General features: G+C 51.7%; 1 protein-coding gene across 1 annotated transcript in view; it reads right to left on the bottom strand.

The window, feature by feature from the left end:
* Nucleotides 1-12,238, bottom strand: part of ARHGEF16 (Rho guanine nucleotide exchange factor 16) — a 37,753-nt gene that overhangs the window by 19,431 nt on the left and 6,084 nt on the right. The window contains exons 2-4 of the mRNA XM_083513003.1: nucleotides 10,418-11,008; nucleotides 3,333-3,384; nucleotides 1,940-2,115 (exon numbers count right to left, since the gene is read on the bottom strand). Of these exons, the coding sequence (XP_083369129.1) occupies nucleotides 1,940-2,115; nucleotides 3,333-3,384; nucleotides 10,418-10,981 (792 nt within the window). The 5' untranslated portion in view covers nucleotides 10,982-11,008. The remainder of the gene's footprint in view (nucleotides 1-1,939; nucleotides 2,116-3,332; nucleotides 3,385-10,417; nucleotides 11,009-12,238) is intronic.

Below are 12,238 nucleotides of genomic sequence, written 5' to 3'. Positions count from 1 at the left end.
GCAGAAAACAATACAGCCTAATAATAATAATGGGCAGGGAGTCCTGGTGCCACACTAATGGGTCGATTCCTTGCAAATGCAGAACAAACATTACGTGGCGCTTGTAGAGTTACTAGGGAGCTCCTTGCTCGGGGAGTTTCCACTCTCACCTGCAACGCCCCCAGACACAGTTTGAAAAGAAAAGGGTAAAAACATCAGAGCTGCGTTTCAGCAAACTCCATTAATCCTGCCAGGTGAAGCAGATGAACTTTGGAACCATCTCAGGAGGAAATGTTAGTTGTTGTTTTTTTAAAAAAGTGGAGGAGGACAATTCCAGGTCAGATAAGAAAAGGCAGGTGAGCCTCAGGGGCAAAGCCACTCCTTCAGGTCACATCATCCCAACTGAATGTTGCACCATCCGTTTCTCTGTCTGCTGCAGGGGAACTTCTACAGAGAGTCCCACAGTAGCCAAAACACACAGGTCGAAAAGGGTGCGGGAGACAGGTGTGCAAATATTGACTGAGGCAGAAGAAATCCACCTGAAGTACATTCCTGGAACACAGGACGCTCCCTAATCCAGAGTTAGAACACTGCTGTGGCTCTCCAGGATTTTAGGCAGGGATCTCACGCAACCTGACCTGGAGATGCTGGGGACTGAACCTGGGACCTTCTGCATACCACTAAGTCATGACTCCTGCTTCTCCACTTCTGAGAATTCAGTGTTGGTGTGTACCAGTACAGCAGTCTGCGGCTTGAGCACATATAGTTCCCACCTCAAACTGCCCATGTGCCGAGGCCATCAGTCAAGGAAGGGGGCAAACCAGCAAGAGGGTCTTTCCCAGTTGTAGTACTCTCTCCTCAACAAGTCTTGCCTGGCATCCACACTGCTATATTTTCAGTATTAGGGAAGGATCCCAGAGACCCACTGTCAGAAAGAACTCATTTGAGGGAGAGGCAACTCATTTATGAACCTTCCTCATCCCCCTACATCGTTTGCACCACATTTATATTCAGTGGGCTATGTTGCAAAGGTCATATACTTAAAGCTATGGTTTTCCCAGCAGTGCTGTATGGAAGTGAGAGCTGAACCATAAAGAAGGCTGATTGCCGAAGAATTGATGCTTTTGAATTATGGTGCTGGAGGAGACTCTTGAGAGTCCCATGGACTGCAAGAAGATCAAACCTATCCATTCTTAAGGAAATCAGCCCTGAGTGCTCACTGGAAGGACAGATCCTGAAGCTGAGACTCCAATACTTTGGCCACCTCATGAGAAGAGAAGACTCCTTGGAAAAGACCCTGATGTTGGGAAAGATGGAGGGCACAAGGAGAAGGGGACGACAGAGGACAAGATGGTTGGACAGTGTTCTCGAAGCTACCAGCATGAGTTTGACCAAGCTACGGGAGGCAGTGGAAGACAGGAGTGCCTGGCGTGCTCTGGTCCATGGGGCCACGAAGAATTGGACATGACTAAATGACTAAACAACAACAATGTTGCAAAACAGCTCTGCGGAAGCTAGGAAAGTTGAGGGCTAATAAATGCAAACAAGTTCAGAGCTTCACTGACCAGTGGTGCGAAAAGTATTTCTATAAGGTAGCTCCATAGGTACCCAAAATGAAATGGAAGAAACTGACTGTCCTTCAAAAACAGAAGGACTCATCTTGTGGACCACAGACCACAGATGGGTGGGACCAGCGGCCTTTCCATCACCTGATGTCACTGGAATATCATGTGCCCATGTACAAAATCGTCAATGATCAGCTAGTGCATTTCATCCTTGCTGTGCCTTTACCTGCTCCACAGGTGTCATCATCATACGTGGCATCATGTGCAGGACAAGTGGGTATGTTCTGTCCAAAATGGAGCAACTGGGAAGGCCTACTGGGCCTGATTCAAGGAGGTTCCCAGCTGCTGTTCTAAAAGACGGGATCCCTCACCCTCTAGCGATCTTCCATTCCTACCTCTGGCAGCTGGCTCCAGGTCATGTGAGCAGGCCGGTAGTTCTTCACCACAATGGTGGAGGAATCTGTGGCAGGGGGTTCCTCGGGGATGGTTTCCACCTCTAGGAGGTCGTCATCTGACTCGTGGCTGATGGAGTTGAGACCTTTCTCGCGAATCTCTTGATAGAGGCGGGGATCTGGGATAGAGAAGTGGCGCGGATCAACGATGCTGAGAAACCTCAGGTAACTCTTTGCTCCCCAAAGACACACATTTTCGTAACCTATGTGCTAATGCTATGGAAGCGCATTACCAATAGGAATCTTATATACCAGGAGGGGATGATGTGGGGCCCTCTAGACGTTCCTCAGCAACATCTCCCACCATCTCTGACCATTTGGGGCTGATGGGAGCTGGGAGTCCTAAAACATCTGTGGATTTCACAGTACACTGGCTGCCCCTGCTATGCAGTAATAGTGAACTCATTCTTCTGAATTGATATCTTTTATGAAGCAAGCATCAGAAGGATTTGGAGAAAACAAGGTTTGCTCACATATATTAAACAATATATTTTAAGGAGAAGAAAACTTTCAAGGGGAATCTGAGTCTCAGCTATGCAGGCAGAAGGCCCCGGGTTCCATCCCCAGCATCTCTGGGTAGGTCTGGGGATGTTCCTTGCCCAAAACCCCAAAGAGCTGCTGTCAGTCAATGTAACTAATCCTGAGCTGGATGGAACAGGGGTCTGACTCAGGAAAATGCAGCTGTCCATGTTAACAAGCTAAAGGTGTGTGTGTGTGTGTGTGTGAGAGAGAGAGAGAGAGAGAGAGCGCGCACAAATAGCCCAAACGACACTTGAGAATGGACCCCAGAATCTGCCTGACTGAAAGGGGTGGTGTGGGGGATGGAATGGAGTATCCTGGAAGAGGGTTCAACTGCCTGGCACCCTTAACAAAATCCCTGCAACATTTTGTTGCAGCTTCCACTTGTAATTCCCATAAAGAACTCACATGTTCCTAGGCATGGTAAGTCCTTAGCAGCAGAAAACACCTACCCGAGCGAGGGGGTTGCAGACAACTAAGTTTTACTCAGGGTAGACCTGTTGAATTTAATGGACCCAAGTTAGCAATTCATTTCAGCAGTCCATTCATTTCAATGGGTTTACTCTGAGTAGGGGGTCAGCACAAGACACAGCCCTGAGGATCCCTAGCTGAACTGATGCAAGAGTAGCTAGGTTCCCACTTCCTGTTGCCAAAAATTTGGGCACCTTGGGTTGACCGCCTGTGTGAAACTGCTCCCATAGGAACCAAGTCTTACTTTAAGAGGTCCTGTTGTGGAATGGATGCAAAGGGAAGACTCCCAGAATCAATCCAAAGTCTGACTAGGGGTGCCCTGGAATATCCTGGTCCATCTACTCACCATCTTTGAAGGAACCTCCATGCCGATTCATGCGCTTCCGACCAAAGGTTCTCTGTCAAACAGAGAGAAAATGAGGGTGGGAGGCGATCATAAGCAGCTATACAGACACTCCATTAAAAAAAAAAAAATCATATTGCAGACAGTGGTGGCTGGTGCCCATTTGTACTGGTAGGCTGGAAGGCAGGGAGACTAACAGCAGGTGGCGCTAGAGCCAATAACAGACATGCGAAGCCAACTAATTCTAGTTTTGTTCCCATCCTCTTCCTCCCTCCTGAGAGAGAGACCAAACAAACCTACTGTATTATTATTGGTTTACTCAATTAATATACCACGCTTTTTTCAAAAGATTCCAGTACGCATAAAGAGGAATGTTTTTGCCTGGGCCCTAAAGACATGCAATGATGGTGCCAGATGAGCCTCTCTGGGGAGAGCGCTCCACAGTACAAAGGTAAAGTCTACTCTCACCCCACCCACCGTCTCCCTATGGCCCCCAGAAGGCTGCCCGGGAGGGAATGCGGCCCTCAATCTGGGAAAAAAAAAGTTTCCTGCCCCGAAGCACTATGAAACACTAGACATTAGCAATGACTGAACCTTGCCAATCAGCATTCAACATTTTTGAGCAGAGATTGCAAGGCCACCGGCCACGTATGATCTCGCTGAGATTTCTGCATTGCAGGGGGTTGGACTAGATGACCCTTGGTATCCCTCCCAATTCTACAGTTCTGCGATCGTGCTCTGTTTGTTTGAACAACTCTTGCTTGTTCAGGACTACCAGAAGTCTGAGCAAGCAACCTAGAGCCAAGCTCCTTCCCCCCACGTGTTTCTCCGCCCCACGGCTGGCTCAGACCTATGTACAAACAATGTCCTAAGAGGATCATCCGGATTTGAGCCGAGAGAGTTATGTTGCAACGGCAGTTATGTACGCGGTCAAATTTGCAGCCCCAGTTTGAAAACAAAAACAACCACCCAGAAAACGAGGCGTTTCTCTGGATAAATACCGGGCGGCGTTTTACAATGCAAGAAGAAGGTGCAGAGTCCAGAGAGGAAAGGGGCCTGCTACAAAGAAACGTCACAAAGGTTTGGGTTCAGCATTAAGGAGTTCCTAGCCTAGGCTTGCAGCCTAATAGAGGTGGAACATAGGAAGCTGCTGTAGGCAGAGTCAGACCACTGGCCCAGTTCTGCCAGCTCTCCAGCATTTCAGAAAGGGAGCCTTTCCCAGCCCTTCCTAGAGATGCTGGGGACTGAATTGGGGATATTCTGCATGCAAGAAACATGCTCTACCACCGCAATACAGCCCCTTCCCTAAATATACAGGAAGCCACATTATATAGAGTCATATCTTTGGTCCCATCTAGGTCTGGTTTGTGAACACCAGTGTGTCCCTATTTTCATAGGAGAAATGCTGGAGGGTATGGCATTATCCAAACCTCAAGCCATTTGAAGGCAGCCCCGTATACGGAAGGTTTTTAAATGTTTAATGTTTTATTGTGCTTTTCTATATGTTTGAAGCCACCCAGAGTAGCAGGGGCAACCCAGTCAGATGAGCGGGGCATAGATAGAACAACAACAACAACAACAGCAACAACAATGGAATAAAACGTCCCTTTTTTCATCAGAGAAATATTGCACAGTATGCAAGAAAGGATCCCTTGCCTTGCTTCTTAAGCCTTAAGAGGAAGCGACACAATCAAGGCCTTTCCCACAGTGCCATAACCTCTTGGTCATTGTGTCTCTCTCTCTCTCACACACACACCTTGCAACTTTGGTGTGTGATCTTCTTTGCCGTATTTCAGTTTCACTTTCTCAACGTGTGGGATGGGGGTGGGGGAATCCAAGTTCCAAAGTGACTCAAGCTTTTGTTTAGTTTTCCAGGGACCTTTGCCCAACAACAGCCCTAACATTATCACTGCAGCACTTCCCCATACTAAACTCCCACCCACCGTGGGTCTTGTTGCAACACATAGTAGACGATGATCAACTCTCAGGTCAAGAGCTGTCGGGACTCAAACCTTGGTCTACTTGCTGCTGCCTCTTGTGGTGAGAGACAGAACTGCAGCTGCAGCACCTACCTACCTAGACCAGAGGTGATGAACATCAGGCCCAGGGGGTGAAAGTGGTCCTCCAAGCCCCCGCCCCCCCTCTCTCTGATCTTCGGGAGTACCCTCAGGACTCACCTTCCAAGCCCTACTTTGCACCCTCAAATGGATCACCACCACCTCTTCCACATCATGGACATTCCTGGCTGGGTACAAGAGGTAAATCTCAAGGGAGCAGAAAGGGCCAGGCAGTGTACATGCATCTTTTGGTGTTGCTGACTTGCATGTGAGCATGACACCATTGCAAGCACCAGCTCATCCTCAGGACATCCCAGGAACATTTCAGAAGCCATGATGACTTCTGTAATTCTGGGAATATCCCAGGCAAACAGAGATGGTTGGAGGGTATGCCGTACTTGGGGACCCAGTTTACCAAACATAGAGCAAGGGTTTCTAACATGATGCCCTCCAGAGGTCGTTGGGACTCCTGGCTCTTAAAAGCTCCTACATCTGTTTGTTTGTTTGTTTCAAGTACCGTGGTACCTCTCGATGCGAATAGGATCCATTCCAGAGCCGTGTTCACATCCTGAGTAAAATGTAAGATGCAACTGTGCGTCTGCGGGTCGCGTTTTGCCGCATCTGCATATGTGCAAGCGGCGAAACCCAGAAGTAACGCGCTCCGTTACTTCCGGGTCGCCACGGAGCGTAACTTGAAAATGCTCAACCTGAAGCACATCTAACCTGAAGTATGACTGTATTTATATACCCTTTTCCCAAGTGCAGGACCCAAAGTGATTCGCCGCATACATCAAAACAGATTCAGCTAAAAATGCACATTTGAATAGTAATTAACATTTAAATAAGTGACCCTATTTAAACAACAGCCAGCACTGAAAACCATTTAAAAGCACAGCACGCATATAAAAAAAAAAAAACCCCAACCAAAACGTACAACCCTCCCTTCAGAAGACCCTGCCACAACAGTCAGTTACTGGCCAAAGACCTGTCTGAACAAAGAAAGTGTTTGCTTTCTACTGAAAGGAAAGCAGAGAGGAGACTTGACTAGACCCCTGTAGACGGGAGTTTCACTATCTGGGAGCAGGCACCAAGAAGTCCTTGTCTCATGCCTCCCCGGAAGATTTCAAAGCCTGGGCAGGCTCATATAAGGAGGCAGGTGCACACAGGGTCATAACCAACACTGTGAATTGCACTGAAGCCAGCACTTTCCATTGGGGGAAAAATCACAAATTGGCCACCCTTGCATCCATTTTCTGATTCAAGCCACATCTGCAGCTTGTGGTCCTTCAAAAATCTAAGCGGAGTGTATTCAAAAATCTAAGTGGAGTGCATGAACTCTGCCATATATCCATGGCAAGGTTCCCCTCTCCTTCCAAGTTTCCAGGAGAGAAAAGCCCAGTTACATGGACTCTTGTGCTGAAAACGTCCACCCCTTCACCCCCCCCTTTCCAATTCATTCCAAATCTCCCTGGAAAAGTTGATAGAAACCCCAAAGTCATCTTCAAATAGAGAGCGTGATTAACTCCCCAGTTCCCAAGGATCTATCAAAGGCAGCACCATATCCTGCATCCAGATGGCAGGCTGCTTTGCTCACTTCTGGAGTGGACAGAGTTAACTTGTTTTGTTTTAAAATTCAAGTTTGAGCTCTGACCCTCCGCTGGCCAGGCCTCAGCTAATCAGGGCAGTAATTCGGGCCTGCTGCGGCCAGACTGGAGCTCTGCATGCATTTGTCCAATCCGGAATAAAAGCATTTAGGACAAGGATGCAAGCTTTAACACTTTGGAAACAAACGTATCATTGCTTCAGCAGCTCACAGTACAATTTCAATGCGTTGGAAGGGACTTCCCTTCCCTAAGGGTCATATCTTCCAACCCCCCTGCAATGCAGGGATCTCAGTGAATCCTGAGTACTTTTCGGGCTTCAGAATCCAAACTGTGGTCTAAGTGACCAATTGCACTGGCAAGCCATGGTTTGGAGTCCCACTGTCAGGTCTAAAGCAGCTCAGCTTGCCCCTTTCCTGAGGTAGGGAGGAGGACACTATGGGGCTTTCGGCATGTCCACCTGAAACACTCCTGAAGTCTCAAGCATCTTCTGGGTGAATGGAAGGAATCCACCCAACTCTACTCCAGTTTCGAACTGGGACAAATCAGCTGGAACAAATTTAATTCCATTAAAACAGGGGTAGCCATGCTCAAGAAGGAAGCATCAGCAGGCTACAACTTCTGCCACCCTGACCGTGGGCCATGCTGGCTGATGGAAATTAAGAGTCCAACAACAACTGAAGACACATTGCTGGCTTCCCTGCTAAATGAGAGCCAGCAGGGTGGAGTGATTAGAGTATCAGACAGGGAGAGACCAGGGTTCGAATCCTGACCCCTCAGCCATGAAGCTCACTGGGTGACCTTGGGCCAGTCGCTGCCTCTTGGCCCAACCCACCTGACAGGGTTGTGGTGAAGATTAAAAAAGCAGGCCACGGTGGAACGGTACAATGGAGAACTTATGAAACAGCAATGGAATACTAGCTCCGCCTAAGGTATGGTGGAGAACAGCAACAACCAACAAAAGGTGGACATAATACAGCGCAAAGACAGGAAGAAACATCATGGACAGAATAATAGCCACACACAAAGAACAACAAAGAGAGAGTTTGAATGCTTTACCTGTAAGACTGTAAATTACCGTATTTTTCGCACTATAGGACGCACTTTTTCCCCTCCAAAAATGAAGGGGAAATGTGTGTGTGTCCTATGGGGCGAATGCAGGCTTTCGCTGAAGCCTGGAGAGCGAGAGGGGTCGGTGCGCACCGACCCCTCTCGCTCTCCAGGCTTCAGGAGAGCCCCACCGCCAGCCCCACAAGCTAGGGGGACAGCGGGAGAGGCGCAGCGCGCCCTTCCCGCTGTTCCCCGACTTGTCTAGAAGGCTGGCGGGGGGAGAAGCCTGCTCCTCCCCGTCGCCAGCCCCGCAAACTCGGGGGACAGCGGGAGAGGCGCAGCGCGCCATTCCCGCTGTCCCCCGACTTGGTTAGAAGGCTGGCGGGGGGGAGCCTGCTCCTCCCCGTCGCCAGCCCCGCAAACTCGGGGGACAGCGGGAGAGGTGCAGCGCACCTTTGCCGCTGTCCCCCGACTTGTCTAGAAGGCTGGCGGGGGGAGAAGCCTGCTCCTCCCCGTCGCCAGCCCCGCAAACTCGGGGGGCAGCGGGAGAGGCACAGCGTGCCCTTCCCGCTGTCCCCCGACTTGGTTAGAAGGCTGGCGGGGGGAGAAGCCTGCTCCTCCCCGTCGCCAGCCCCGCAAACTCGGGGGACAGCGGGAGAGGCGCAGCGCGCCATTCCCGCTGTCCCCCGACTTGGTTAGAAGGCTGGCGGGGGGGAGCCTGCTCCTCCCCGTCGCCAGCCCCGCAAACTCGGGGGACAGCGGGAGAGGCACAGCGTGCCCTTCCCGCTGTCCCCCGACTTGGTTAGAAGGCTGGCGGGGGGAGAAGCCTGCTCCTCCCCGTCGCCAGCCCCGCAAACTCGCGAGACAGCGGGAGAGGCACAGCGCGCCTTTGCCGCTGTCCCCCGACTTGTCTATAAGGCTGGCGGGGGGAGAAGCCTGCTCCTCCCCGTCGCCAGCCCTGCAAACTCGGGGGACAGCGGGAGAGGCGCAGCGCGCCTTTGCCGCTGTCCCCCGACTTGTCTAGAAGGCTGGCGGGGGGAGAAGCCTGCTCCTCCCCGTCGCCAGCCCCGCAAACTCGGGGGACAGCGGGAGAGGCGCAGCGCGCCTTTGCCGCTGTCTCCCGACTTGTCTAGAAGGCTGGACGGGGGAAAAGCCTGCTCCTCCCCGTCGCCAGCCCCGCAAACTCGGGGGACAGCGGGAGAGGCGCAGCGCGCCTTTGCCGCTGTCCCCCGACTTGTCTAGAAGGCTGGCGGGGGGAGAAGCCTGCTCCTCCCCGTCGCCAGCCCCGCAAACTCGGGGGACAGCGGGAGAGGCGCAGCGCGCCTTTGCCGCTGTCCCCCGACTTGTCTAGAAGGCTGGCGGGGGGAGAAGCCTGCTCCTCCCCGTCGTCAGCCCCGCAAACTCGGGAGACAGCGGCAGGGGCACAGCGCGCCCTTCCCGCTGTCCCCCGACTTGGTTAGAAGGCTGGCCCAGCCCCGCAAACTCGGGGGACAGCGGGAGAGGCGCAGCGCGCCTTTGCCGCTGTCCCCCGACTTGTCTAGAAGGCTGGCGGGGGGAGAAGCCTGCTCCTCCCCGTCGTCAGCCCCGCAAACTCGGGAGACAGCGGCAGGGGCACAGCGCGCCCTTCCCGCTGTCCCCCGACTTGGTTAGAAGGCTGGCCCAGCCCCGCAAACTCGGGGGACAGCGGGAGAGGCGCAGCGCGCCATCCCGCTGTCTCCCGACATGGTTTGGAGGCTGGCGGAAGGCTTCCTCCTCCCCCAGCCCCGCAAGCTCCCAGAGCGATGCCAAAGCTGCGCGCAGCTTCGGCATGGCTCTGGGTCCCGTTCTGGGGGAGGGGGAAGCTCGGGCTTCCCCGCCCCAGCCCCGCGCCTGGCGGGGGGGGGGAATAATTTTTTTTTGCCTTTATTTCCCCCCCCCCCAAATCTAGGTGCGTCCTATGGACCGGTGCGTCCAATAGTCCGAAAAATACGGTATTTGATACGTTAATGCGAATGGAAGTCGTTAAAATTGCAGCTGCGGTATAAGGGTTTGTTATTCTGACTGGTGTGTAATTGGGATTTATAAGTTTTTGGAATGCAGAGTTAAAATTACCAAGCCATCAATTCTAACATAGTCTGGCATATGAACAATTGGCATTGTTGGTTGTATTATAATTTGGTATTGTGACAATGAGGCTTTCATTGGATCATTGTAACTGAAAACTAATAAAAAATTATTACGCATAAAGAGCGGGCCACCTTGAGATCCATCCATGGAGAAAAAAGGTGGAATAGACATGCAATAAATAATAACAACACTGGATTATATACCACTGTTCCCTCTAGAATAGCCTATAATTCTAGGCTATTCTAGAGGGCCAGAGGCAGTACAAAGGCCCTACCTTTTGCCTTCCAGGGCTCCGGGCTCCTTGGCCATTGCTTTCTTCACACAGTGGCTTCAGGCCACCCCCAATGAACTTGGAGGGCTCTGCGGGCTCCCCGTTCCCCAGGCCCTTCATGGCGGCCCGGTACGACATGCTGCGGAGGTTGCGCTTGAGCGTCCCTCCATCCAGCTCTGCTTCCTCCAGGTCGTCGAACGAAATGCTGGGGGCCGACATGCGCTTGGGGTCCATTCGGGCGGCTTCCTTGCTCAAGATGGCCGCCGAGAAGCTCTGGTGCCGAGAGGGGACCTTGGGCTTGGGGCCCTCTGCCAGGCCCTTGGGGATGAGCTGCTGGGTGCCCACCTTGAGGGCGACTGGGCTTTGGGTGCTGAGGACGATCCGGCGGGGCCCAGTGGGCGACGGAGAGCGCTCGGCCAAGAAGGCAGAGCTGTCCAGTGGGCCCAGGGAGCTGCGCTTGCTGTGTGGGGACACATTGTTGGAGCTGAGGCGCAATTCCGAGCTGACCTGGTGCTCCAGCAGAATGGCCTTGTCTCCCAAGGAGCTGGTCGAATGGCGCTGAGACATGGCGCGGCGTCTGCAGATTTGTGGGGCCTGGAGAAAGGAAGAAAGAGGATCAGGGATGCAGTTTTCCAGCACAGGAAGCAAACAAAATATGTGAGTCTCTAGGGATCTGAATCTGCCAAAGCCATGACATAATAAACATGTGCAGACTATTTGGGTGGTTTCATTCAGAATCCCTGAGGAAAATATATTTCTTACTCATTTTGGAGTAGGTAGTAACACTTAAATGAAAAAATTGTTTTAAAATACATTGGTACCTTGGACATCGGACGTTATCCGTTCCGGAAGACGTTCGACTTCTGAAACATTCGATTTCCGAAGCATGGCTTGTGATTGGCTCTTGCAACCGGAAGAGCCAATCGGAAGCCACTTGTCTGCCGCGTCGGGTGTTCGGCTTCCAAAAATGTTCGGAAACCGGATCACTTACTTCTGGGTTTTTGTCATTCGGGAACCGAAATGTTCAGCAACGGAGACAATCGCAAAATGAGGTTTGACTGTACCAGGATATTGTCTTATGATATTCTCAGTTGGAGCTAAAGTTACTAAGCATTCCAAATAGTAACATTATTCCAACAGGCGGAAACAGTATTCCACAGGCTGCCGCCCCAAGCCTGGCGCGCGAGGCTTGCAGACACCCGCCCGAAGCACGGGGCGCCCTCCAGAGGGCACCCCGTACTTCGGGCTGCTACCCACAAGCCTTGTGAGCCCGCGGGAACTCCCGCTGAGCTGGCAAGGCTTGCGGATAGCTTCCTGAAGCCTGGAGAGTGAGAGGGGTCGGTGCGCACCGACCCCTCTCACTCTCCAGGCTTCAGTGAAAGCCTGCATTCGCCCCATAGGACGCACACACATTTCCCCTTCATTTTTGGAGGGGAAAAAGTGCGTCCTATGGGGCGAAAAATACGGTAATCTGTCTAAATACCATATTTTTTGCTCTATGACGCACCAGACCACAAGACGCACCTAGTTTTGGGAAGAGAAAAACAAGAAAAAAAAAGATTCTGAATCTCAGAAGCCAGAAGAGCAAGAGGGATCGCTGCACAGTGAAAGCAGCAATCCCTCTTGCTGTTCTGGCTTCTGGGATAGCTGTACAGCCTGCATTCGCTCCATAAGACGCACACACATTTCCCCTTACTTTTTAGGAGGGAAAAAGTGAGTCTTGTAGAGCAAAAAATACGGTATTTCCTTTTCTTGTGACAACCATAAGAAGGCCATCTGTCACATACGATCTAGTTGAGATTTCTGCATTGCAGGAGACTGAAC

This window comes from Podarcis liolepis, assembly GCF_965112155.1.
Source record: "Podarcis liolepis genome assembly, chromosome: 7".
Taxonomy (NCBI): Eukaryota; Metazoa; Chordata; class Lepidosauria; order Squamata; family Lacertidae; genus Podarcis; species Podarcis liolepis.
The sequence above is the reverse complement of the archived record's forward strand: the minus strand, read 5'-3'. Positions and strand labels throughout refer to the sequence as shown.